General features: G+C 42.7%; 1 protein-coding gene across 1 annotated transcript in view; it reads left to right on the forward strand.

The window, feature by feature from the left end:
- GUCY1B1 (guanylate cyclase 1 soluble subunit beta 1) overlaps positions 1–27,473 on the forward strand; it is a 481,270-nt gene that overhangs the window by 132,207 nt on the left and 321,590 nt on the right. The window contains exon 3 of the mRNA XM_086962339.1: positions 19,790–19,890. Coding sequence (XP_086818465.1) covers positions 19,790–19,890 — 101 coding nt within the window. The remainder of the gene's footprint in view (positions 1–19,789; positions 19,891–27,473) is intronic.

Below are 27,473 nucleotides of genomic sequence, written 5' to 3' on the forward strand. Positions count from 1 at the left end.
AAGCGTCTTAACGCAACCTTTTGGTGGTAAGCAACGTCCATGTGCATATTTTTCCTCGACCTTAGACCCAGTAGCTAGAGCATTGCCGAGTTGTTTGAGAGCAACTGCGGCAGCTGCGGTCTCCATCCGACAATCAGCAGGATTGGTCATGGATAATATGCTTACGGTGATGGTTCCGCATGCAGTCGATACTCTTTTGAACCGTACGAAAACTCAGCACTTGACGAGTGCGAGGTTATCTGGGTACGAATTGACGCTCTTGGCAAGCCACATTCAGATAAAACGTTGTAATGTCCTAAATCCGGCAACTTTGTTACCAATTAGTGCAGAGTCAGATGCAGTAACAGAACATGACTGTTACTTGCGGACAGAGGAGGAAACAAAAGGTCGTGTGGACCTTAAAAACACCCCATTGGAAGACCCGGATGGCATCCTGTATGTGGATGGGTCATGTTTTAAATTGCCGAATGGTGATGTGACTACTGCTTATGCTGTGGTGACATTGAATACTGTTGTTGAGACTGCGAGATTGAATCAGAATTCTGCCCAAGCTGCAGAGCTGATCGCTCTTACTAGAGCATGTGTATTAGCAAAAGGTAAACGTGTGAATGTGTACACCGATAGTCAGTATGCTTTCGGTGTAGCGCATAGTTTCGGACGATTGTGGCGAGAACGTGGTTTCTTGACGTCACATGGCACGAAAATACAGCATGGCCAGCTTGTGAACGATCTTTTGGATGCATTGACTTTGCCTGCTCAAGTTGCAATTGTTGAATGTAGTGCGCATCGTAAAGTGACGGATGATGTTGGTCGTGGTAATGCGTTTGCAGATGAGATTGCTAAGGAGACTGCCCGGAACCTTAGCACTCGAATGTATGTGACGAATTCGGTTAGGTGGCCTACAGAATCAAGTATGTGTGAGAATACTATAGAGAGTGTGAAAGCAATTCAGAATGAGGCCACCGACACTGAAAAGATGAAGTGGAAAGAAAGTACGGGAAGGTTGGATGTGAATGGTTGCTGGATTGATTTGTCAGATCAGAAAAGATGGATGTTGCCTGATGCGTATGTACTGGCCGTTGTGCAAATGGCACATGGGTTAGCACATATTAGCGCGAAAGGTATTTGCAAGTTGTTGGCTGATGTGTGGAAGAATGATGGAATTACTAAGTGTGCTGAACGTTTGGTGAAGAATTGTATGGTGTGTATAATGTACAATCCTGGCAAAGGAACCCCAACTCCCCCTGGCAGTTTTGCTCCTCCTTTGTATCCCTTTGAGGTGATCCAATTGGACTTCATCCATATGGAGCGATGCAATAACCTGAAATACGTTTTGGTTGTGGTTTGCGCATTCTCCCGATGGATCGAGGCCTATCCCCTCAAAGACAATACTGCTTTGTCTACTGCGAAAATCCTACTGAAGGAATACTTTCCTCGGTATGGAATGCCTAGAGTCGTGTGGTCAGATAACGGAAGTGAGTTTGTTGGAAGTGTGATGAAGAGTGTGTGTAAGGGCCTTGGAATAAATCAGAAATTCCATAGCGCCAATCATCCCCAGTCAGCTGGATTGGTTGAAGGGTACAATGGCACCCTTAAACTAAAATTAGCGAAGATTCAAGCTACGACTGGACTTTCGTGGCCTGATGCTTTGCCTCTAGCATTACTGTCAACTAGGGCGACTGTACACTCCCGAATAGGGCTCAGTCCCTATGAAATAGTGTTCGGCCGTCCTGCGAATGTGTGGGGGGTTCCTAGGCCAGGAATATTCTCTGATCTTGAGTTTCCGATGTTGATTGATTACTTACATGACTTGACTGCTAAACTGAGGTTAATTCATCAACAGGTTTACGACGCCTTGCCGACGCAGACGGAGGGTCCAGGCCACCAGCTCCAGCCCGGAGATTGGGTGGTTACCCGAAATTTTTCACGAAAAAACAATCTGGACCCTCGCTTCACCGGACCTTACCAGGTGCTCCTGGCCACGAGGACTGCCGTTCGTCTTGAGGGGCGGAAAAATTGGGTACATGCTACCCATTGTAAGCGAGTCCCTATTCCTTTGTCGGCAGACCCGTGGGTAAGGAAAGGCATTGCGTCAACAGAAACAGAAACATTGCCGGCGTTTGTACCTTTTAGCGACGCACAGCTTGTTGGAGAACCCTCAGCGCAGCAGAAAGCCACTGTTGAACATTTGTCAGCAAGAGACTCAAGACCAGACCAACGAACTGATCAGCAGGACGCTGTCTCTTCGACAGATCCTTTGTTCGACGTGCAGACACGTCCCGGGAAACATCGATATTCTTTGCGATCTCACACTAAGGACAAATAAAAATTTGCTTGCTTTGCTGAAATTGATAACTGCAATATCTTCGTTTCCCATGATCAACTTTGAACATTCGTATCATTGAAAATTGTTTTGTATATATATATATATCAAGCTTCTTCCTTGTATCTTTTTCTTCCACAGCTGAGAAATATTGTGCTAATATATACATATTGTGTATTGAGGGCCGTAGGGCCGCGCGCGTACTTCCTTCTGGACAGTAGGTCTTGACACTAGGTTAAAGACCGTCGGTTCCTAGGAACTCCTGGGGATTGACTATTGCTGCACAGAACGAAGTGCGTCAAGAAACGTTGCGGACGGTCGTAGGGAAATGGCATTTTCGAAGCTGAATGATTTGGAAGGAGCTCAGGCATATAGAGTCAAGCTGCAGAAACTTAGTCGTACGAAATGTTTTGTATCCCAGTTGTTTGTTTTGTTTTTAACTGCTTCTGCATTTTTGGCGGGTGGGGTGTATTACACTATGTCTTACTTCTTACTTCCTACCCCTACTCCTACTCCTTACCCTAACATTACTTCTACTGCTTCTCCTCATTCCTTTCATATGTTACCAGAACACGAACAGGCTAGACGTGTAGAATTCCGCAACAATTCCTTTATCCAGCTCCTCCATCAGCATCAGTTAGTGGTTAACACTACTAATTGTTGGGTGTGTGGGTTGATGCCACATACTACGGGTAAGGGAATTCCATATCTGGTGTTACCGTATAGTTCCCAAGGGTCAGCTCGAGCATTCCAAACAATGCTTCGAAGCGCACTGGGTTTCCACCCCACTCCAGAACAACGTTCCCCCAACGCTGGTCCTACCTCGTATCAGTGGGTGCTATCGATGGCAATAGAGGAGATGGAAGATGAGATCCATGATCCTTTTCTTATCCCTAAAGAAGAGGTACAAGCCTATAGGGTCCTAAGTAGAGGGGAATATAGTATGTTCATTAATGAAAAGCAGCTTAAAAGCTCGTCTCCAATATGGGTCGTACCCCACACTGGTAATCTTTGTCTTGTGGGTCGTGGCTCGCAAGCCTCACTTGGAGTAAGTGCTTGCACTGAAAGTTACGTTTTGCCAATGTCCCCGTCCCCTGTGTTTCTGGCTGCCAAGGGTACATACTTTATCTGTCATGATCGTGCATACACATGGTTGCCCGCAGACTTCATGGGCTCATGTTTTGTTGCAAATCTGTTGCCTCCGACGTTTACTGTAGATGCCGATTATCATAAGACTAGAGTTGTACGAGGCGTAATTAGCGAAGAGGATACTGCCGGTCAAGAGGCAGGAGACTTTTTCAAGGGTTTCCTCCCGTTTTGGGGACCTATGGTTAATAGTAGGAACCTGAGACATTTGACTCGAGTGGTAGAATCGACAGCTAACATTACTGCCAGTGCCCTTGGTAATATCACCACAGAACTTCAGGCGGAGAGACTTATGACATTACAAAACCGTATGGTTTTAGATGTTGTCTTAGCAGATCGCGGTGGGGTATGTAAAGTGATCCATTCGAGCTGTTGCATTTTCATTCCAGATAATGCTCCTACTGTCTATCAAGCCATCTCGAAGTTGCACAAGATCTCCGAATCCATACACGTGGATGTAGGGGATTGGACGCTACTTGGTTGGTTTTGGGGCCTGGTGTCGACTTGGGGTTGGAAGATTCTGACGATCATCGGGGTTGTGGTAGTGTTCCTGTTCACGTGTTGCCTTTGTGTGCAGTGTGGTCCTGCCTTATGTGGCCTCTGTGCTACAACGTGTATGAGACAACCATCTGTTACCAAGGGGACTCGGTTGGACAGAGCTATGCTACAACGACATCTTGATGGTCTGATGAATATCGAGTATGATTCCGACTAGTGCTTGCCTACATGAGGGCAAAAGGAGCGTCTGAGGTTCCGTGACAATTGTAAGTGGTGTTTTTAACTCGCACGAATATGGTCGAGTCTAGTATCTATGAACCGCAAATGACGAGTTTTGTAAGTGTGCGCAGTTTCGCTGTGCTAACTTAAACCGTTCGTTTGTTATGTGGGTTTGTCATCTGTACCCACGGGTTCCATCTTAGATACGGCATCCATTTTGTCTCTTGCCCTCAAGTAGCCAGCGAACGGACGCTGTCCGCTTCGCGACCCTGGGACTCCCAAGATATGGCGGAAGACGCATGTTCTTTGTAAGTGTCTTTATGACGAGGGGGATGCTACTGTAAGGCAGATGGCGCCGCTCGAGGCTCATCTTGCCGCACGGGCTTATTGTCTCAGTCGTGCATCTCATTAGGCACGTCCCTTTGATGCCTGTATCTCGTGCTTCTCGACACTCCCCTTTTACACCCTTTCCGATCTCCCTACTGTCTCCGTCTTCCTCTGCACCTGTCTTCGTTCCTATTTCGATCTACTTTACTGCTGATTGGAATTTGCTAATGGTGGGAAGATGGGTTTTTACAGTTGGGAACCGCCAAATGTTTCCGCACTTATGTTCCGGATCTTGTGTGTTTCAAAGTGATCTAAGCGACCCCTCTGAGAGCGACTTGTGGGAACCAGGTTGTAAACTATTGTGTATCATGTTATCCTATGGGTAAAAACTGTATAAAAGGAGCGATCCACAAATACAATTTGAAGCAGTCTCCCCGAACTACACTCGATGTACTTCCTGTGACTTCTGTGTTCCCTGCAGTAAATAAACCTTGACTCTTTGACGCCGAAGGAAGTGTCCCGTGTCTCTGTGACTTGTACGCCGGAGCAGGTTACCCACGAAGGTTTCAGGTGTTGTGCCCTGGCACCGCTGGGTCCAAAGAACCCAGTCCTTCACTGTGGTAGAGGCATTCTAGACAAAAAATCTGCAGCTATATTGTTTGCACAAGGGACATAATATATGTGATAGTTAAAGCCTTCCAATCCCAAAAAACATCTGTATGTTCGAGGTGTAGTTCTTTCTACCCCCCTTCGCAGCGAATGCAGAGACCAACGGTACATGAGTCCTTCTCTTTCCACTACAGAGTATCTTGATTCTGCATCAGTTAATGCATCTGATGCAAATGCTACTATATGTTCCTTGTTACCAACAATTTGACAAAGAGTGGCACTCACCAATCCCTTTTAAACTTGCATCCATGGTAAGTATAGTGTGTCTCATTACATGTAAATTCCCAAAATAAGTCACATTAATGATCTATTTTTTAGTAGCAAAAATGCGTCTTCACGTGACTAATTCCAGACATACAGACATATTTCTCATTCTTCTGTAAGTGTTTACTTAGTGGTTCAGTAAGATCTGCAAAGTTGTTTACAAACATTGAGTAGTACCCAAAAAGGATTTTAACTTGTCCTTGTTTTCAAGTGAATGAGTATTTTTGAGGACTTCTACCAAATCATATTTGGGTTTAATTCCTTTCTTTAATATTGCATGACCTAAATAATTGAGAGATGTAACTCCTATTTTAGCGGGCAGAGGTGTGGTGCCGCGGCCAGGGTGACTGACGCTGGAATTTCGGGATCACGGTTCGATCTCCGGCGTCAGTGGGCAGATTAGCCAAGCAGCATGTGACTCTGGGCAATAGCATGCTTAATCTTCCCGACGGCCCCCAGTGCCTAGAGACCCTTACGGGTGATTGTTCGCGTTTTATAAATGTGGATTATTTTTATGACTTTACAGTTTTCCTTTTCAAGGTCAACCCAGCACTTTGTAGTTCATTTAATATCTTACTGAGTACGTCATTATGTTTTTGTTTTGAACTTCTGTAAAGATCATCTTGAAAGCATAAGACATTATTTATACTTTTCACAATGTGTTGCATTACTCTTTAAAAAACTGCAACAGCAGATGCTAGCCCAAAAGACATTCTGCAAAACCTGTGTACTCCAAAAGGTGTTATGAATAAGATATTTGATTTACTGTCTGAACTTGGTTTTATCTGGTGGTAAGCAGAGGATAAGTATCACTGAAAAAAGACTAGAGTCAACAATAACGCCAAACATTTTGTTAATGTTAGGTGTGGGGTAACAATCCATCCAAATATTAGCATTGCAGTCTTACAAATCTATGCATAACCGAATGGTTGTAGCTCTTGATTTGAAGGCTAATACAATAGGAGATACCCATTCTGCAAATTCTGTTGGTTTAATCACACCGTGTTCTGTCAACGTCTCCATCTCCTTCATTAATGGTTCCCCTAACATGAGAGGCGCAGGTCTACATTTATGCCCTACTGGTCTAGCACCATTTTTTTTATATAAGCTTATGTTGAAAATTCTTTAGTGTCCTAATTCATCAGATAGAAATTCAGGAAATTCTTTGCGTATTTCATTTCCACACACTGATCTTTCCACTAGTAACACAGGCTCATCCTGATTGGGTCTAATTTGATAACTAGATCTATTTGATGTTTCCAGCCTAGAAGATTAGATCCTCGTTTTGCAATGTAGACTTTCCTTTCCATGGTTCTATATGTAAGTTACATTTTCATCATAACCATTTCTTCTAAAATAATGGGGTCCAGGTTGTAGCCCATGGAAGTTATGTCAGGTTGCTGCAACACATATTGTCCACTGTTACATTTTCATGAACATTGTCACTATGAATATATGTGAAAGGTGAACAAGAATCTGCATTAACATCAATTTTTGTGCTGTCAAGAATGATTTCATTCTTAGGTAACTTTCAATGTTCAATCCCTTCAACAACCTGGAAAACAAACGTTTGTTGTTCATCTCCATTGTTTTCTATTTTACTACAGTCCTTTGATCACAATTCATGCATACTTGGGAAAAGTGTCTTCTTCTATTACAATTTCTACATGAAGCCTCCCTATCAGAACTATTCAAATAATTAGCCAGATGCCTGGTACTACTAAATCTAAAACACTTCAATTAATTGCTAAAGGATTCTTTTCCTTGCCGCTGACTGAAGGATTTGTAGAGTCAATTTTCTTGACTTGTTCTTCGATGATATCAACCTAGTTCTCTAGAGGTAACTTCATTTGTTTTCAGCTGTGTGTTCCATACTTTGGGTTATGTCAATGGCTTCTTTAAGATCAGGATTATCAGCTAATAGCTTCTCCTGAATGTTCATTTTATTTGTACATCGTACTAGTTGATCACTTATGATGGATTAAGTTTCAACACAAGAAATTTACAGGTGTTAGCCAACCTTCACAATATCTCAATATAGTTTACCTTTTCATCTTTACCTTGGTTCCTACTGAAAAATTGATGTCTCTCTAATACTACATTTATTTTTCTCCAATGTATTCCTGTAATTTATTCAGTCTAGCCTCAGATATATCACTATCTCCTGCAGCATAAACACCTTATTAAAACCCTTGTTAAAAAAACCCTCCCTGGACAAAAGTGAGCTAAAAAACTATCGCCCCATCGCTAGCCTCCCCTTCATGGCGAAGGTGATTGAAAAAATCATGAACACCCAGATTTCCGAGTTTATAGAAAAACATCAGCTCCTTGACAACACGCAGTTTGGGTTCAGGAAACACCATGGGACAGAGACAGCCCTGATCAAAGCCGCTGATGATATCAGGGTAATCAGGGACCAAGGGGGCACTGCCATCCTGGTTCTGCTAGATTTATCGGCGGCCTTCGACACGATCGACCACAACACCTTGGTCGACCGTGTCCAGGGATTTGGCATTTGCCACACTGCCAAAGACTTAATTGCGTCCTTCCTTGCCAAAAGAACGCAGGCTGTCATTCTAGGACCCTTTCAATCGGCCCAACTCTCTGCTCCTTGTGGAGTCCCTCAAGGCTCATCCCTGAGTCCGACACTTTTTAACATTTATGTGTCGGACCTTGCTAAGACCATCAAAGCACATGGGATGAGCCTAACCTCTTACGCCGACGACACCCAACTAGTGTTGGCAATCAAAGGGGATGGAGAGCAAGTAGCCGAAAAATTTAAGAAAGGGCTCCTAGATATAGGAGAATGGATGGCTACCAACTGCCTAAAGCTAAATTCGGGAAAAAAACGAGGTACTCATCTTCGGATCACTCCTTCCAGCCTGGCCAACTAGTTGGTGGCCAGAGACCTTCGGTACCCCTCCCACTCCTACCACGAAGGTTAGGAACCTCGGAGTCATCTTCGATGATGGTCTAATCTTTATGGACCACGCCAACAAAACAGTGTCGACGGCACACCTGAAATTAAAAATGATCAGGAAAATACGCCCTTTTCTCCCTGACTCTGCCATCAAGACACTTGTCACTGCCCTTGTCCTCTCATCCTTGGACTATTGCAATGGGCTATTCCTTAATGCTCAAACTAGAGTAATTACAAAACTCCAAACGGTACAAAACGCGGCGGCTCGTCTGCTCTCCGGCAAGACAAAGTTTGAATCCATCTCCAAAAATATAAAGGATTTTCATTGGCTCACTGTACAAAAAAGAATTCATTTCAAATCCCTCTGCATTGTGTTCAAAGCAGTTAACAATCAAGGACCACACTTCCTAAAAGATCAACTACAACACTACAAACCCACCAGAGCTTTACGATCAGCCACTCTCAATCAACTGGTCGTCCCCCGCACCAAAACAGTCACCTGGGGTGACCGACGCTTTCTGGTGGCGGCCCCCAGACTCTGGAACACCCTGCCTCTTAACATCAGACAAAGTGCCACGCTCCTTCAGTTCCGTAAACTCCTGAAAACTTGGCTGTTCACTCAATAATCATTTCATCCTTCACAGTCTGTCTTAATTAACTGGTTTCATTACCTCACATTTTCGTACTCAAATAAATGGTTTATCAGCGCCAAGACGCCCATGGGTATATGCAGCGCTCTATAAATATTAAAAATAAATAAATAAATAAATGTTCTTACAGGCCAGGAAGATTCCTCCCCTCCAGTTCTAAATTATGCAATAGGATGTGTTGTTTTACGACTGAGAAGAATTTTGTCAGCACCTATGGCAATTAAATTGGAATCAAATAATGTATCCATTGTTTCCAGGGTAATATTGGTTTTCCTGAGTCAGCTAGAAATTGAGGTTTGTGAGTCATACAAGCTGCACTCATGGTATTTTCAATAGGTTTCCTTCAAAAGCACAATATGGTAATGTTGCAAAATGATAATATGATTTGAAATGAGTAATCTTCTTACTAGAAACTACTTGTATGTAAAACAAAATGTCCTGATATTAACCCAACACCTATAACACTAAGGGCCAGATGTATCAAGATACCGTTTTGCGAATCCTAAATAGCGATTTTTTGCGAAATCGCTATTTAGAATTCGCAAAACGGTATGTATGTACAAAATCGCAAATTTTTTGTGATTCCTTATTCTTTATTTGCGATTTCGCAAATAAAGAATAATTTCCAATGCATTCCTATGGGCCAGGAGGCCCATAGGAATGATAGTGCAATAATTCTCAAATTGCGAATTCGCAATTTGCTAATCGCAATTTGAGAATTATTTCAAGGGTGCAGGGGTGTCTCAAAGACACCCTGCTGCACCCCTCAAATCTACATGTGTGTGCTTGTGGCACACATACATGCCCTACGGGCATGTATGAGTGTCACATGCCACCCTTACAAATGCCAATTAGGGCATTTTTAAAAGAAATCGCAAATTAGCACCAACTACAAGTTGGTGGTAAATTGCGATTTCTTAACACTAATTCGCAAACCAAAAATGTGTCATACTTATCATTTAAGGAATCGCAAAATTTGCGATTCCTTAAATGCTATGGCAAAATAAGGAATCGCAAATAATTGCGATTCCTTAAATTGCGATTTTTTCTTACATATCAAAAATCGCAAAACAGCCGTTTGCGAGTCGCAAAGGCCGAAATTCTGCGAATTTCGGCCTTTGCGAGTCGCAAAAGCTTTGATACATCCGGACCTTAGAGAGGTGATATGACTCACTTAAATATTACAGAAAATCAGTTAAATGTGCACAACAATTACAAATTTCTATTAGGGAAAGAATAGTCTTCAACACAAAGCATTTTATTTACCAACAGTGAGCTGGATAATACTTCTTCTGTATCCGCCATAAATAGAGGTGCAGTTCTTTTTTAAGCCATCAATCTGATCTGCTGAAAGGACTGTGGAGACAAAAGTCAAGGAGCATCTGAAATGGCATATTGCTGTATGTCTGAAAGAATTCAGAGACTCGTGGTAGACACTGCCGCTATGAGCTGAAGATCGCCTGAGTGTGAGCTGAAAAGAAATTCCCACCTGTTCTCAGGCTCCCTGACTCATGGCAAGGCAGTGGAAAATGGCCTAAAACAGTATCTGTCCCAATCGTTGCTCCTTCCTGGCTCCTCTAGTTTCCTTGAAGAAACACACAAGACAGCAGCAGAAAATGGTCCAAAACAGGATCTGTTCAAGGGCTGGCTGTTGCCTCCCACAAGCTGAGGAACACCTGCATTTGTCCTTGAAGAAATTGATGGGACAGCAGCAGAACATAGTCTGAAACAGCTGCCGCTCAAGTGCTGGCAGCTAACACCCACATGCTGATCAGCACCTGCGTTTTCCTTTAGTTCGTATGGACTTGTGGCTCGAGCGACTCATGGTCAATTCCCACAGACTCTGATAATGGGAATCTTCACTTGGATCTCTCACCAGAGAAACACCACCTAGAAGGTGCATTTGTAGACCACTGGACTCCCACAAATGTGCAACGAAGCAGACTCTAACCCCTCACATTCTTTTGGCGGATGATATACTACTTTTGCATGTTAAAAGATAATTGAAGCATTCTCACATAAGAGGAATAACTACTAGAGGGCAGTAGTTACTTCCATTGGGGTGATGCTCTCTGAGTTGCCATGTGCAGCTTTCCTCATCACCAGAGTTACAAATATATACATCAAAACAGCATGCAAGTGAAACAAATTGAGAAGAAACTTGAGCTGTTTATTAAGAGAGAACATTAATGGCCAATGTCTCCACAGCTCCTTGATCAACTGTCAGAACTGCCAACCATGTTAATTTAGCATTCTATGGAAGAGAGCAAAGGAAAGGGACAGAGGAGTAGAAAGTACTATTGTAAAAAGATTATCAAAAAGGATATACAACTGTGAAGTATCCATACTAATATAATGAAGAGAGAGCCCAAACCTTTGAGGCGGGTAATCTCAGGAACCACAGCACCAATCACAACACCCAATACAGGGTTAGAAAGGGCAGTTGCAGCAGAAGGACACAGACACCCACCATATACATTTAAAGGGTAAAAGAAATGTACCAGCAAAGTAGTCACTTGTGGGCGTGTCTGCATTGTGCTGTGGGCGTGTGCTGGGGGCGTGACAAACGCTGGGGGCGTGTGGTACGTTCCGCCCTTCATGCCATGTCTCATATCGTGTGCTAATCCCACCCTGCTCCCTTTAAATACCCCTGCACCCCATAATCATAACCCACCCTTACTCCTTAAAATACCCCAACACCCTTAAACATTAACCCATCTTAACCCTATAAATATACCGTGTACCCCAAAACCCAAACCCATCCATAAAGCCTAAAAATACCACTGTAACCCAAAACCCAAATCTAGCCCTGATTCCTATAAATACCCCTGTACCTCAAAACCCAAACCTACCCCTGAACCCTAAAAATACCCCTGTACCCCAAAACCCAAACCTAACACTGAACCCTAAAAATACCAGAGTGCCACAAAACCCAAACCTACCCCTGAACCCTAAAATACCCCTGTACCCCAAAACCCAAAGTAAGCCCTGATTCCTATAAATACCCCTGTACTCCAAAACCCAAACCTACCCCTGAACCCTAAAAATACACCTGTACCCCAAAACCCAAACCTAGCCCTGAACCCTAAAAATAACCATGTACCCCGAAACCCAAACCTACCACTGAACTCTAAAATACCCCTGTACCCCAAAACCCAAACCTAGCCCTGATCCTTAAAAATACCCCTGTACCTCAAAACCCAAACCTACCTCTGAACCCTAAAAATACCCCTATACCCCAAAACCCAAGCCCAGCCCTGAACCCTAAAAATACCCCTGTACCCCAAACTCCATACCTATCCCTAAACCCTAAAACTACCCCTGTACCCCATAACCCAAAACTATATCTGAACCCTCAAAATACCCAAACACCCCAAAACATATACCTCAGTACCCTAAAACATATACCCCTATACCCATACTTACCTTATCCAAACATTTTTAAAAAAAACATGCTTTTACCATTCATGCATTTACAATGAATTTCGTTGTAAATGTATGCGTGGTAAAAGCATATAAAATGTAATGCCATGCGTTATAATGGCATTGCGGAGTCATGGTACTTTCGTAATGAAAGTATGCGGAGTGATGGTATGCGGAAAGAAAGTTGCGGAACAATGGGTGTTTACCCTCCCCCGGTAGGTACATTGGTGGCACGGCGGCCCACATCTCCAGCAACATACTCATATTTTTTCACCACCCATTTGAAAAATGCACAGGTCTCTCTCATTGATGGCCAACACCGACATACACTTTTAGACACACCTCCCGCCACAAGTTCTAGAATTGCGAACTTTAGACATGGGGAGCTACATTCAAATCTCGGAATTAGCTCAACATCCTGTGATTCGAGGCAAATCGCTTTCAGGCACATGCATCATTGTTGGCTTTTGCGATTTCTTAATTGCGATTTTTAAGGAATCGCAACTAAGAAATCGCAAAAGCCTATGCATGAAGAAATCCCTGAAAAATGTGCGATTTCTTAAAATTCCTTAATTGAGAATCGCAATTAAGGAATACCTCCCGATTCATTCTTATGGGCCTAGAGGCCCATAGGAATGAATGGGAAGACATTCTCAATTTGCGATTTGCAATTAGCGAATCGCAAATTGAGAATGCAATTTCAAGGGTGCAGGGGTGTCCAAAGGACACCCTGTTGCACCCATGAAATCAATCTGTGCACATATGTTGTGCACACACATGCCCTTAGGGCATGTGCATGTGTGTGCACAACATGAAACTTTGAAAAATGCACAAAAGCGCATTTTTCTAAGTTTTCGCAAATTACCATGAGGTTCAACCTCATGGTTATTTGCTCCCCCTAATTGTGAAATCGCAATTTTTTAAAGTTTCATGCTTTGCATTTAAGGAATCGCAAAATGAGATTCCTTAAATGCAATCGCAATTTGAGAATTCGCAAATATTTGCGAATTCTCAAATTTCTAGGGCCTTCACCCTTCATGCATTCCAAAAGCAGATGTTGCGATCGCATACGTCTGATTTTTGCGATTCGCACCATTTGCGATCGCAAAATCCTTTGATGCATGTACCTGTTTGTCTCCCCGTGCCTATCACAAATTAATGTGTTCTTCTGTAATGTAAACTGTGCTCATGCCATGTTGTCGAGTTGCAAGGAAAAATAAAGTAGGGAAACTCGAGTTCACACGCTACTGAACGCGCAGTCTTAAGTGCATCAGCAGTGCACTGTGAATTGGAGCGTTTCACAGGCCTGTCACAGATAAGAAATGCTATCAAAACGAAATCCTACAAAACAATATACTACTGGCCGGCAGCAATTCATACCCGGACAACGTCGGGACGGGCTGCTAGTGTATATATATAAGTGATTGATTATCTAAATTATTAAATGCCTCATTATAACAATATACTTCCTTTATTCCTTGTGGATTAATTTTGGTAGGCTTGTTAAGTTTGTGCTTGTGAGGTCCAGTGTTTTGAGTAGAGATAGAACAATTGAAGTGAATTAGAAAAGGGAAGTTGTGAGTTAGTATTAGGAGTAGTTGACATGTATGCTAGTTAGCTTGGCGAATTAGATAAAAGGAGGGAGAAGTTTGAAAACGATCATAAGGAGTTCATGTTAGTCAGAAAGGTTTGGTTTGAGTCAGAGAGAGGAGGAATGCGATAAAGTTTAAAAGAGCTGAAACTGCTGTCACAAATTAGATCACTGACTCATACTCATGGACATGTTTGTAGTACCAATATTAAAATTGACTCTAGCTTTCTGCCATTCTCCCAACACAAGTTAGGGACATTTGAAAGTTGTCTGTACAAGTCTTCAAAGCTCACATAGCAGATCTTCTCACTTGAAAATTGTGCGCTCAGCTTCTTTCCTAGTGCTAAAACAGCTGTCACCCTAAAAGAGCTGAAGGTGAGCCCGCTATCGGTAAACTGCCTTCCTGAGTCTCTAAATGAGGTGCAGGGACACATAGGAGGGTTCAGGTTTTCAGGCTGAACTCATTTCAATGCATGCGCGGTATTATAGGTTAAATCAACTTTAATTGAAGACTTCAATGACACTGTGCTGTATATATCCATGTTAATAACATCAGACAGTTCTTCCTGTCAGACCACAGCACTGCTTGACCATTACATACATTTCCCTTTAATATATGCACTACACTGCAGAATTGAAAAATGCCCGCAAATTACAACAGAACTTTAGGCTTGATTTAGAGTTTGGAGGGAAGAAAAAACAGTAAAGTCTGGAAGAAATGCTAAGTCTAGAGGAACATCCATCTGGTGAATTTTCTCCACAGTACTATCCCTATGATGTAGGAAATTCCTTTGGTTGATCCTGAACTGGTTTCAGCATTTCCTTTCTACAGGAGTTGAATTGACCTAGTGCGAGTCCCCAAAACAATCTGAAATTGGGTGCACATGATATCCTGATTGGACTTCTAATTAAAGCAAAAATTGAACTAAGACTCACAGTTCATCTCTGCTAGTATTTCCCCACGTAACACTTGGGGCCTTATTACGATGTCTGTGGCCCACCGACATCCAGTAATGTATAGCAGTCTGACTGCTGCATTGCGATGTGGTCGGTCTGACCGCATCGGACAGAGGGACCGACTGACGCCTCCAATAGGGAAAGTTGGTCCGACAACAATTTCCATAATGGGCGGTGCCTGCGGAGGCATAGCCATAGAGATGTCCCTCTTCCCTCTGCCTTTACATGGCGGTCAGACTGCCATGTAAAAGTAGACAGAATTGTTCTTTGGGGGCCCCTAGCTGATCCCCCATTGACCTTGGGACTCCTGTTAAGGGCCCAGGGGGGGGCACATGTGGTGCCCCACAAACATCCATGCACCGTGTGCCAGGCACACTGTGCATCGATGTTTGAAAACTGCTCTTTTGTATTATGGGTTTTGCTGCAGCCCAAGTCGCAATGCAAAACAGCAGTCGCATTGTAATTGTGCAGGTGTTTGACTGATATGTAGTCAGTCGGACACCTGGCCAATATGATGACGGTTGGACTCTCATCTGACCACCATCGAAATGAGGCCCTTGGTGTTTTTGCATGAGTAAAACAGGTTCCTTTTTCATATGTTGCAGGTTTGGAATGGAGAAACATGCTGTTTTAACTGCATGTTGACACGTCTCCCTTGCTTAGCATGGTCCCAGTAGTGGTAAAGCAGTCTAACACTGATCCCTTGACCGTTATAATCTCACAGATTTACATTCCTGTAGTTTGATTTTTAGAACCTGAAGTGACGCTTTCCTTATACGCTCTGAGTGACCGGCGGGGCAATGACACTCAAAACCTGGCATTACACTATACAGCAGGTCAGTTTTGTAAGTGAATTACTGCCTCTCTGCTGACCTTGTGAGACTTTTATCCTTCTTCACCCACAACATTGGATGCTTGTTCTTTATTGAGAAATGATTAAAAGTGGGTACTAAATTTAGGACCAAATAATAGTATATGTGTGTTTCCAACTTGCATCTGCATTTTATAACTGGTATGCTGTATTTTCCATTAATATCAGTGCAATTGATTTTGAGGCATAAATGATCATAGTTATTGCCCTTTTGTTTGCATATTTATGATAGTGGTGAAATATGTAAACTAAAACTACATATCGACTTGGAATGGTCCAATCGCGAACTGTCGCTACTAGTTTGAGCTTTTGGGCCCTACTCAGATATAGTGCATCCAGACTTTTCTGCATGGTATAGGACTAACTGAACCCCAAAATGCCGCTGCAGTACCTAAAGTGTAATTTACAGGTACAGCCCACAATCATGTCAGGGTCTAGCTGTTTCCAAATTTAGACCGGTCTACTTTCCTTCCTTTGTACTGCCCTTCTCTCCATCCCCCGAAGCTCTTGGTGTTACAAAGCAACCTTGACGCAATAAATACATCAATGCAACTTAAATACATGCATGTAACTGCCAGTCTTTTTTCTGTCAGATGGCTGAGATTGTGCCCGTTTTTTCACTTTAGGAAACTCAAGAATATTCATTGTTGATCCTTTAAAAAAATGCCAGTTTTGCAATTGGTACTTATGAAATCGGGTTATTACTTTAGAGGGGTGGAAGACCCACTCAAATAATAAACACAGTCCATGTGAGGATAAGCTATAAAAGTCCCTAAATTAACCTGTACTCAACCCTCTGGTATCTTGGCACAAAAGCAGACAGAATTAACTTAGAGGCAATGTATAAAGTATTTATGCAGCACTCAAATGATACCACAGTGAAAACACAACCGAAGAAAAATCCCAAACCAATAAAAAAAAAATTGGGGAAATGTTATAAATGAAATTACACCAATTTGACAAAGATCTAATCCATAGAACCAGAGTTATGAATTTTTAAACTTTGTAGGGAAAATAGTGCTAAAAAGGGCAAACCATCTATTGTGGTTATGGGTACCTCGTCTTGCTGGACCAGGTCAAGGTCACAAGTTCAGACTGGATGCAGTGGAGAGCGGGATGGATTATGGGATCAGGTTTGTTGTGCTGAAGATTTTACCTTGTCTGAGTGCAAGTCCATGTTGGTAGCTGCAATGGATAAGGTTGGGAATTGTGGGCAGATGCTGTTTGGCGCAAAGAGTCAGTCATCGCTGGTGCTTTGCTTTGCTGGTTGAAGCAGACTTTTTGACATTGATGCTGAATCTCAGGTTGTCGCTGGAGATTCTCATTGCCAGGTGCCACTGGTGGCCATCAGGTTACTCAGGAGGCCGTTTGTGGTTGTGAAGTGCCCAAAAACCTCGTTATCTTCATCTTAAACTCAGGACCTGTAGTTGGGAGGCAGGAGAAGCACACTCTGATACCAGCCAAGGGTCCTCGACCTGGCGGGCACCTCTTAGTAATCAGAATTCTCTTAAGCAGAGGTCCAGTTGGTGCTGGTTAGCTGGGCAGTTGCAGAGAGGCCTTTGGAAGTGTGTTGTGTCCTTATAGATCAAACAGGAGTACAGCTAACTGACCCTTGGAGTCAGTTTTGGGGTGCTTGGGTTCAAGGCAAGCAGATCCAGTCTTCATTCTTCAGACAGCAGGGCATTCTTTCTTCTGAATTTTCCACATGTCCAGGAGTGTTCTCATGAAAGGTTCTGAAGGTGGCACTTTAATCCCCAGATCTAATCTGTGGATCGGGGTTGCCCCTTTGACTAACCTTCTCCCTTTTCTGGGTGTGTCTTCAAACTGTCTAGGGTAAGAAAGAGAAGACTGTCCAAGATGTGACCTGCATTTGACAGTGGCAGGACAGAAGCCCTTAGAAGTTAGGAAGGGGTTGGCATATCCTGAGACTACCCTTTGAAGCTCAGGAACGGCTTAGTACAATCTCCTCAGGACATCATGCTAAGGAAAGCAACACCCTGCCCCACACCCAAGGCACTTTTGTCCCCATTTCTAGAAACAACACACAAATCACTATAAGAGAACCAGTCACAGTCTGTATACTGGCAGAAAGGCACATTTGGTTTAGGCATAAAAATCGCAACTTTCTAAAATTTGACTTTTCTATATTTAAACGTAAAATCCAACTTTCCCTTTAAAGAGGAATTTAAATTATAATCAATTTGAGTGGAAGAAGCGCTTCTCTATCTGCTCCCATTCTGTATTCATCACGTATTACGTTTAATAAGGTAACCCAGTGTTAGTCTATGGGAGAGATAGACTGTGGAAAATTACTTTAGGACTTTTTTACTATCAGGACATGTCCAACTTAAATACACATCTTACATTTTTAATACCATGCCCCATAAGTGGCTAGGGCCTACCTTGTACCAATAAAAAGGAAGGTTTAGGCCTGGCAAAAGGTTTCTTTTGCTGGTTCGAAATGACAGTTTAAAACTGCACATCCAAGCTGCAATTACAGAACTGAGACATATTTTAAAGTGCAACTTTAGTGGGTGGCAGAATGGGTGCTGCTACCCACTAGATTAAATATGCCAATTATGTGTAGGTCAGTTTTAGCATGTTTTAAGGAGTGAACCCAAGCACATTACCACAGGTAAGCAGGGATAAAGTAAACAGAGTATAATATCAGCAAAAACGATTTGAGCAAAAATAGTTAATGAAATCCAAAAGTCTGGGAGAGTACCATGGCCGTCAGGTCTTACAGGACACTAATAATATCTAGGATATATAACTGGAAGTGTAAGGGCAGAAGACAGAGTTTGATCAATTTCAGAGAGTACAAATAGCTGCTATTCCACTGCATTCATACTCATGCAACCAGCAAGTCTTCCCCACAGTTTCGAGAGGTGCTTTGTTTATTTCAGTTCTACCTTAGACTGTGTAAGTATTTCAAAAAACATGGATGTCGAATCCAAAAAAAATGTAAGATGCAGCCAACTTCCTCTTCATACCTTCCTAGTTCAAAATATTAAAAGAGTGCTTCAATTTGGAATCTGTGCATTAACACCTTCGATGCTCATGACGGAACGGTTCCGTCATCAGCGTTGGTTGGGCTGTGCTGATGACGGAACCGTTCAGTCACGACCACGCCCGTTTTCGAATCTTCAGCACAGCGTGAAAATCTGCACCGCACTGAAGCGGTTAACAGTTTATGAATGATGGTCTTTAGTTGGTCAGATGCGATCCTAACAGGGGTGGCTCATCCATTATGGCAGAGGAGCATCGCCCCACTGCCGAAAGCAATAAATGAAAAATAAAATGATAATAAAACTATTTTATTATCATTTTATTTTTCACTCGGAGTTCGCAGAGTCTAGTGAGGAGTAGGGCCATGCTCTGCATTAGCAGCATCCAGGCCCAGGAAGAAGTGGTAGGAGCACTGTAACTTTGGCCCGCTGTCAGTTTGGCCGGCTGTCTTAGGACGGCCAAATCGACATGCCCACTTACATTTTGCCAACCCAGCTGTCTTGCACGACCGGGTGGGAGAAAAGCCACAGGCTCCCAGTCCCAAAATGAGTGGCATTTCAGCCCAATTAGCTCACTCAGACCAATCCCAGTGCATTTCTCATGCATGAGAGCAGTGTTTGGACTACTTGGGGAGGGGAGCAGAGGGGCACCTAGGTGGCTGGAGCAGCAAAGCATTGAGGATGTGTCCAGTAGGAGCAGGTAAGATTTTTTATAAATAATTATTATTTCGTTTCTCACCCCTCCCCCACCCCTGCGCTGCCCACCAAGGTTTAGTGACAGCAGCGGCCAGAGGATCCTAATACCTACCAAATACGGAAACTAATGTAACTATACTTTTTAAATTGTTTCAAAGTATATTGTGAGATAAAAATAAAAATCTGTCACTATGTGTTCTATAACAGCTTCCATCATTCATTTCTAGGAGAGAGGCACAGCTAGATGAAGAAGGGCAATTTCTGGTCAGGATCATTTACGATGATTCAAAAACCTATGATTTGGTCGCAGCAGCCAGCAAAGTGCTTAGTGAGTAGATTTTGTTTCATATTCATCTTGAAATTGTTCTGGATGTTTGCTTTTAAAAAAAATGAATAAGGCAATATGAAGGCAGGCCAACATTAATACAAAACAAGCTTTCTTAACTTTAAATCATGAAATACCCCTCCTTTGAGCGTCACACTACAGGTGTCAGCATATGTGCTGTAATTGAACGTATTTTCATCAATTTCATTTTTTTCACATTTAGTAGAACATTATACAGCAGCAATGGTTTCCATTTTGTGAATATGCTTGCACTACTTACCAATAACCTTTATTACTCCTAGTGTTAGTCATTATTAGCAGGTGAACCCTATCTCTGAAACAGATACTTCCTAAAGTATGGTGAGGATGCATGGCATACCCACCCAGCATACTCCTGATCCTATAAAAAGCCAACACCAGAGGATCTATAGGTGAAAGGTGGGGTATGTGCTGTAATACAGATGAAAGGTGGGATGTGTGCTGTGATGACTGGGAATCGTTTGGGCAAAAGAAATTTGAACAGTACCTCCACATCCCTGTTTTTCATAATATTGATATCTATAAGGCATATCATAGCAGTGTACATCCTTCAGTGCCACCAAGAAACAACACACTAAAGGTATCCATAACGGAACACCAAGTGATTATTTATTTTATTTTTTTCAAATAATCAAATGAGTCTTTACTTGAGGTTTCTTACATTAGAGAGATATCTGTTCTTTCTAGACCATGCATCTAATAGTGTGGCATAAATGCATGGTGAGAGGAACAGGTACCACCTCTGCAAATCTAAGTGAAACTGTGCATCTCAGCCCCAGAGGCTGCCATCTGTCTGCTGCAATGACCACGAATTCCAGAAGGCAAAGCCGCCTCAGCCTAAAAGCATGCAGTGCAATGGTGGAGAGGGTCTACCTGCTGACCGGCATATGTGAGACCTTTTGATCCTGACCCACGAACTTTACAAACAAATGTTCAAACATTCTGAATGCATTAGACTGTTCAAAATAAATAAGTATTTTATGCCACACATTTAGTGTGTTCTTGTTCTGCTTCTTTCCCGAGGATGGGAAAGGAAAAAGGATCGCAGGACGATTTCATTGGACATTTCAAAAGCAGAAGCCACTTTGGACCAAAACTGTGATGCTTGTGATTAGGCTGACGCAATAACATTTATCCATCATTCTACTGTCAATGTCAGAGTTGTAGTGTGGACAGCATCATTAGGAGATCGGCAGAATGTGGGCTGCAGCTAGATCTCTTGCAAGAGGGGCAAGTTCTTGGGAACATCTTAACGACCACAGCTTGAGCTCCAAAGAGACTGGTAGGATCTTGTTGGCCATCCTGGGTTGTGAAGGTATATGTGCAACAAACAAGTGCCACACAGATAGTTTGGCTATTGAGATCCAGAAAAATAATTAGATGCATAAAAAGCTCCTCAAGTAAGATACTTTACCAATGGAAAATTCTTAGTCTCAGGTCAGTTCCACATTTTTAATTCTCCTCACTACACAACTAATCTTCCGCAGTATTATCTGGGGTATCCCGATACCTGCAAAAAAACATGATTTAGAGGCTAGTTGAGTAGCTATCATTAAATCAGTGATTAGTAATTTATCTGTAAAAGAGAAAGAATCTGAATATGCTGTGACCCAATAAACCAGAGGGAATATGCAAATACAACAGGTGATGGACCGAATGTGGATCAATGTCACACACTCACCCCAGTCCAAAGATCTGGGCCCAAATCCATCGTTTTTTTGCACTCCACACCACCCTGGGTTAGACAATGGCGATATGCAAATCAGCTCTGACCCTGTGCCCCATGGGAACAGTCCAGTCCGAACTACAAAAGCCATGTCCTTCCCAGAACGGAATCAAGCATCCGAGGACCGAACCGGTTTCGAGGTAACACCTCTCATCAGCCCGGCTAGCTTGACTCCAGTGGTGTGGAGTGCCTGGGACCCACGTCTGGGCATCCCCAGCGCACTTAGGGCGGAATATGCAAATACAACAGGTGATGGACCGAATGTGGATCAATGTCACACACTCACCCCAGTCCAAAGATCTGGGCCCAAATCCATCGTTTTTTTGCACTCCACACCACCCTGGGTTAGACAATGGCGATATGCAAATCAGCTCTGACCCTGTGCCCCATGGGAACAGTCCAGTCCGAACTACAAAAGCCATGTCCTTCCCAGAACGGAATCAAGCATCCGAGGACCGAACCGGTTTCGAGGTAACACCTCTCATCAGCCCGGCTAGCTTGACTCCAGTGGTGTGGAGTGCCTGGGACCCACGTCTGGGCATCCCCAGCGCACTTAGGGCGGAATATGCAAATACAACAGGTGATGGACCGAATGTGGATCAATGTCACACACTCACCCCAGTCCAAAGATCTGGGCCCAAATCCATCGTTTTTTTGCACTCCACACCACCCTGGGTTAGACAATGGCGATATGCAAATCAGCTCTGACCCTGTGCCCCATGGGAACAGTCCAGTCCGAACTACAAAAGCCATGTCCTTCCCAGAACGGAATCAAGCATCCGAGGACCGGACCGGTTTCGAGGTAACACCTCTCATCAGCCCGGCTAGCTTGACTCCAGTGGTGTGGAGTGCCTGGGACCCACGTCTGGGCATCCCCAGCGCACTTAGGGCGGAATATGCAAATACAACAGGTGATGGACCGAATGTGGATCAATGTCACACACTCACCCCAGTCCAAAGATCTGGGCCCAAATCCATCGTTTTTTTGCACTCCACACCACCCTGGGTTAGGCAATGGCGAAATGCAAATCAGCTCTGACCCTGTGCCCCATGGGAACAGTCCAGTCCGAACTATAAAGGTGAGAGGTGTTACCTCGAAACCGGCACGGTCCTCGGATGCTTGATTCCGTTCTGGGAAGGACATGGCTTTTGTAGTTCGGACTGGACTGTTCCCATGGGGCACAGGGTGGGAGCTGATTTGATATCGCCATTGTCTAACCCGGGGTGGTGTGGAGTGCAAAAAAACGATGGATTTGGGCCCAGATCTTTGGACTGGGTTGAGTGTGTGACATTGATCCACATTCGGTCCATCACCTGTTGTTTTTGCAAATTCCGCCCTAAGTGCGCTGGGGATGCCCAGACCTGGGTCCCAGGCACTCCACACCACTGGAGTCAAGCTAGCCGGGCTGATGAGAGGTGTTACCTCGAAACCGGCCCGGTCCTCGGATGCTTGATTCCGTTCTGGGAAGGACATGGCTTTTGTAGTTCGGACTGGACTGTTCCCATGGGGCACAGGGTCAGAGCTGGTTTGCATATCGCCATTGTCTAACCCGGGGTGGTGTGGAGTGCAAAAAAACGATGGATTTGGGCCCAGATCTTTGGACTGGGTTGAGTGTGTGACATTGATCCACATTCGGTCCATCACCTGTTGTTTTTCCAATAAACCAGAGGACTTAAATATAATGTTGCAAGTGTAAAGAGAAATCAGACTTATATTTAGAAGATTAGCATCTACCTGAAATGGGTGAAGCCAGTTTGATATGTGAACCTCCAGGGCATTCACAAGTATTTTTGCATTGAATCAAAGCTACGATGAAACAGGATCACCTGCAACAAAATGACGAAAAATATTTGGAACTCGATTTCTTTGATTCAACAGGAAAATCACCAATACATCAAAAAATATTCACTTAGCTACAAAGCAAGATATTGTAAAAGATACATTAGACTATGGGAATTGGAACATTCATGATGTTCTTATTTTTAACCATTTGGTTATAATAAGCACAGTTATTGTGTCGTGAGAGACAGTGAGATAGGCAAATTGGCTAATGTGAGTATGTAATGTCAAACTAAACTGCATATATACTCTAACAGCTTAATAGAAATGTATATGTTTATGGGCTAAAATGAAATCTGTGTGTTTACTACATTTTACATTGAGGTGCTACCCTTTGACTCCTTGTAATCAGAGGAAGCTGAATGTCACAAGGCAGGGCACCCACCTGGCTGATAATCCCTCCCTCTCTCTTTCTGCCATCTGTCTGTTAAAATGACCATGAATTCCAGAAGGCAAAGCCGCCTCAGCCTAAAAGCATGCAGTGCAATGGTGGAGAGGGTCTACCTGCTGAACGGCATATGTGAAGCCTTTTGATCCTGACCCACGAACTTTACAAACAAATGTTCAAAAATTCTGAATGCATTAGACTGTTCAAAATAAATAAGAATTGTATGCCACACATTTAGTGTGTGCTTGTTCTGCTTCTTTCCCGAGAATGGGAAAGGAAAAAGGATCGCAGGACGTTTTCATTGGACATTTCATAAGTAGAAGCCACTTTGGACCAAAACTGTGATGCCTGTGATTAGGCTGATGCAATAACATTTGTCCATCATTCTGCTGTCAATGTCAGAGTTGTAGTGTGGACAGCATCATTAGGAGATCGGCAGAATGTGGGCTGCAGCTAGATCTCTTGCAAGAGGGGCAAAATTTCGGGAACATCTTAACGACCACAGCTTGAGCTACAAAGAGACTGGTAGGATCTTGTTGGCCATCCTGGGTTGTGAAGGTATATGTGCAACAAACAAGTGCAACACAGCTTAGTTTGGCTATTGAGATCCAGAAAAATAATTAGATGCATAAAAAGCTCCTCAAGTAAGATACTTTACCAATGGAAAATTCTTAGTCTCAGATCAGTTCCACATTTTTAATTCCCTTCACTACAGAACTAATCTTCCTCAGTAGTATCTGCGGTATCCTGATACCTGCAAAAAAACATGATTTAGAATGTAAATAGAAAAACTAGAGGCTAGTTGAGTAGCTATCATTAAATCAGTGATTAGTAATTTATCTGTAAAAGAGAAAGAATCTGAATATGCTGTGACCCAATAAACCAGAGGACTTAAATATAATGTTGCAAGTGTAAAGAGAAATCAGACTTATATTTAGAAGATAAGCATCTACCTGAAATGGGTGAAGCCAGTTTGATATGTGAACCTCCAGTGCATTCACAAGTATTTTTGCATTGAATCAAAGCTATGATGAAACAGGATCACCTGCAACAAAATGACAAAAATATTTAGAATTTGGTTTCCTTGATTCAACAGGAAAATCACCAATACATCAAAAAATATTCACTTAGCTACAAAGCAAGATATTGTAAAAGATACATTAGACTATGGGAATTGGAACATTCATAGTGTTCTTGTTTTTAACCATTTGGTTATAATAAGCACAGTTATTGTGTCGTGAGAGACTGTGAGATAGGCAAATTGGCTAATGTGAGTATGTAATGTCAAACTAAACTGCATATATACTCTAACAGCTTAATAGAAATGTATATGTTTATGGGCTGAAAATGGAATCTGTGTGTTTACTACATTTTACATTGAGGTGCTATCCTTTGACTCCTTGTAATCAGAGGAAGCTGAATGTCACAAGGCAGGGCACCCACCTGGCTGATGATCTCTCTCTCTCTCTCTCTCTCTCTCTCTCTCTCTCTCTCTCTCTCTCTCTCTCTCTCTCTCTCTCTCTCTCTCTCTCTCTCTTTCTCTCTCTCTCTCTCTTCTCATCCCATATCCCTTTCCCACTGGCTCATGTTCCTACCTTGGGAATGTTATGAGGTGTGAGAATGAACTGATTTCAGAATTCCTTTTCTCATACTGGACAGCTAGTTAACACTGTGACAGAACCTCTGGTCTGGGTCAAGAACCATCCAATGTGGCAACAAATCCAAGAAAGACTTTGTACACAGAAGGACCCAAAGATCCCTTCTTCATTATGATACAGTTGTAACCAAAAAGGCCAAATGTATTTGAAGAATCTCAAATCAACTTCTCCCGTGGCTCAACAGGGGGCCTATGTAATACACTGTATACTAGTGGGAGATTCCAGAGAGTAGTAGAAGTAGTACTATTACTAATACATCTCATGATTATTATACAATTTTCTATAAAACCAATACAAATTACTGAATACAATTATTATGATATTTTTCAGTCTCGCTGATAAACATCTAAATTCTCACAGATCATGAAGTAAATATTTGATAAAATATCTATTGTGGTATGATGCACTAAAACAGTATACTTTAACATGGCTTAAAAGGGTGCTTATGTTTTATCCTGTATACAGATGTGAGATCACCCAAAAGAGAACAAGACTTAGCAGACCATTCAGAGTTTGGGGATGTGGGACCTCTAACAAAAATTGGGGGTGTACCCTCCCTCCTACTTAGAAATGTATATGAGTATACTTGTAGAATGAATACAAAGTTGTTTCCTATGAACTTTCAAATGGAGCAGGCAAGAGACATGGGAACCAGAACCCAAGGCTACAGCTGGGAAAGAAATGTGCAGGGATCAGCCATCAACACACATATGCCATATAATATGTCTTCGAAATAGGATAATAACTATTTAGCATGAAAACTACTAGAAGGCATCACTCCTGTCACAAGAAACCCAGAATTGCAGGAACAACTGGCAGCAAGGAAGTTTGAACTGAAAAAATGATTGTTCATAATCATTTCTAACAGCTGATTCATCATGTTGCCCTTCTGACTGCTGCGGTGCCCATTGAGGTCCTTGTAGCCATTTCCCAGTGAAGGACAAAGTAATTTGGTACAACTGAAGGAGGAATACTGAAGACACAGCAGTACCACAAAGAGCAGTCCACGGTGGCACAGTGCAGCAGAGATGAAACAGAAATAATGCACAGTGGAGTGTGGCTGTCAAATTAAGTGAAAGTCAGACATAAGCCCATAACAAACAATTGAAGTGGCCATATAGAGAACAGGTAGGATACGAATAGTCAAAAATAATGAGTGACAGAGATCATATGATAGGAAATGCAGTTAGCTAATAAAATGCAACAGTAAAGAACATACAGCTGTGCCATCAATTCATTATGCACTTCATGAGCCATGTTTGTGGAAATTTACACATGGTCTTGAAGTTACTACTAAAAAATACTCAGTATACACTGGGGGCCTGAATTCTCATTGCAGAGATTCCACCCAGAGTGCAGAGACTCCCCCATGACTATGGGGCCTCCTCCATGAGTGTGGAGGCCCTTCGTGAATCAGTTCCTGTGTGAGTGATAAAGGCAAGATATCCATTGAGGAAATTATCAGTACTTACTATAGTCTAATAGTTTTTCCCAACATAGAAATAAAGGGTGTTATCCAAACTGTTACTATCTTCTCTACTATAATTGTGATTCTCAAAGAAGAAGAAGCAGATTCATTAATTTCTTAATTTGATTGCCGCCACCTTTTGATATGTCTGACTCATGGATCCTTAACCTGCATTGGAGAAGTAGCATAGGTGTTTTGAGCACTACCTTGGTGCTACATGCAGAATCACACTGATGAACAAGTAAGAGGGTGTGATGATGTATAAGACTTCATCATGGTATTTCTCACAGTAAAGATCCAGATTTACAAAGAATTTTGACATGCCTTGATGAATGGTTTGACCTGAACCAAAATATAGGGCCCGATTCACAATGATCAAGTGAGATGAAAGTCTAACTTTATGACTTTTGGTATTCACAAAGAGCATTTACTACTCGTAAATGCCCTTGGTGAAAACCAAAGGTCAT

Source organism: Lissotriton vulgaris, chromosome 3_1 (genome assembly GCF_964263255.1).
Source record: "Lissotriton vulgaris chromosome 3_1, aLisVul1.2, whole genome shotgun sequence".
NCBI lineage: Eukaryota > Metazoa > Chordata > Amphibia > Caudata > Salamandridae > Lissotriton > Lissotriton vulgaris.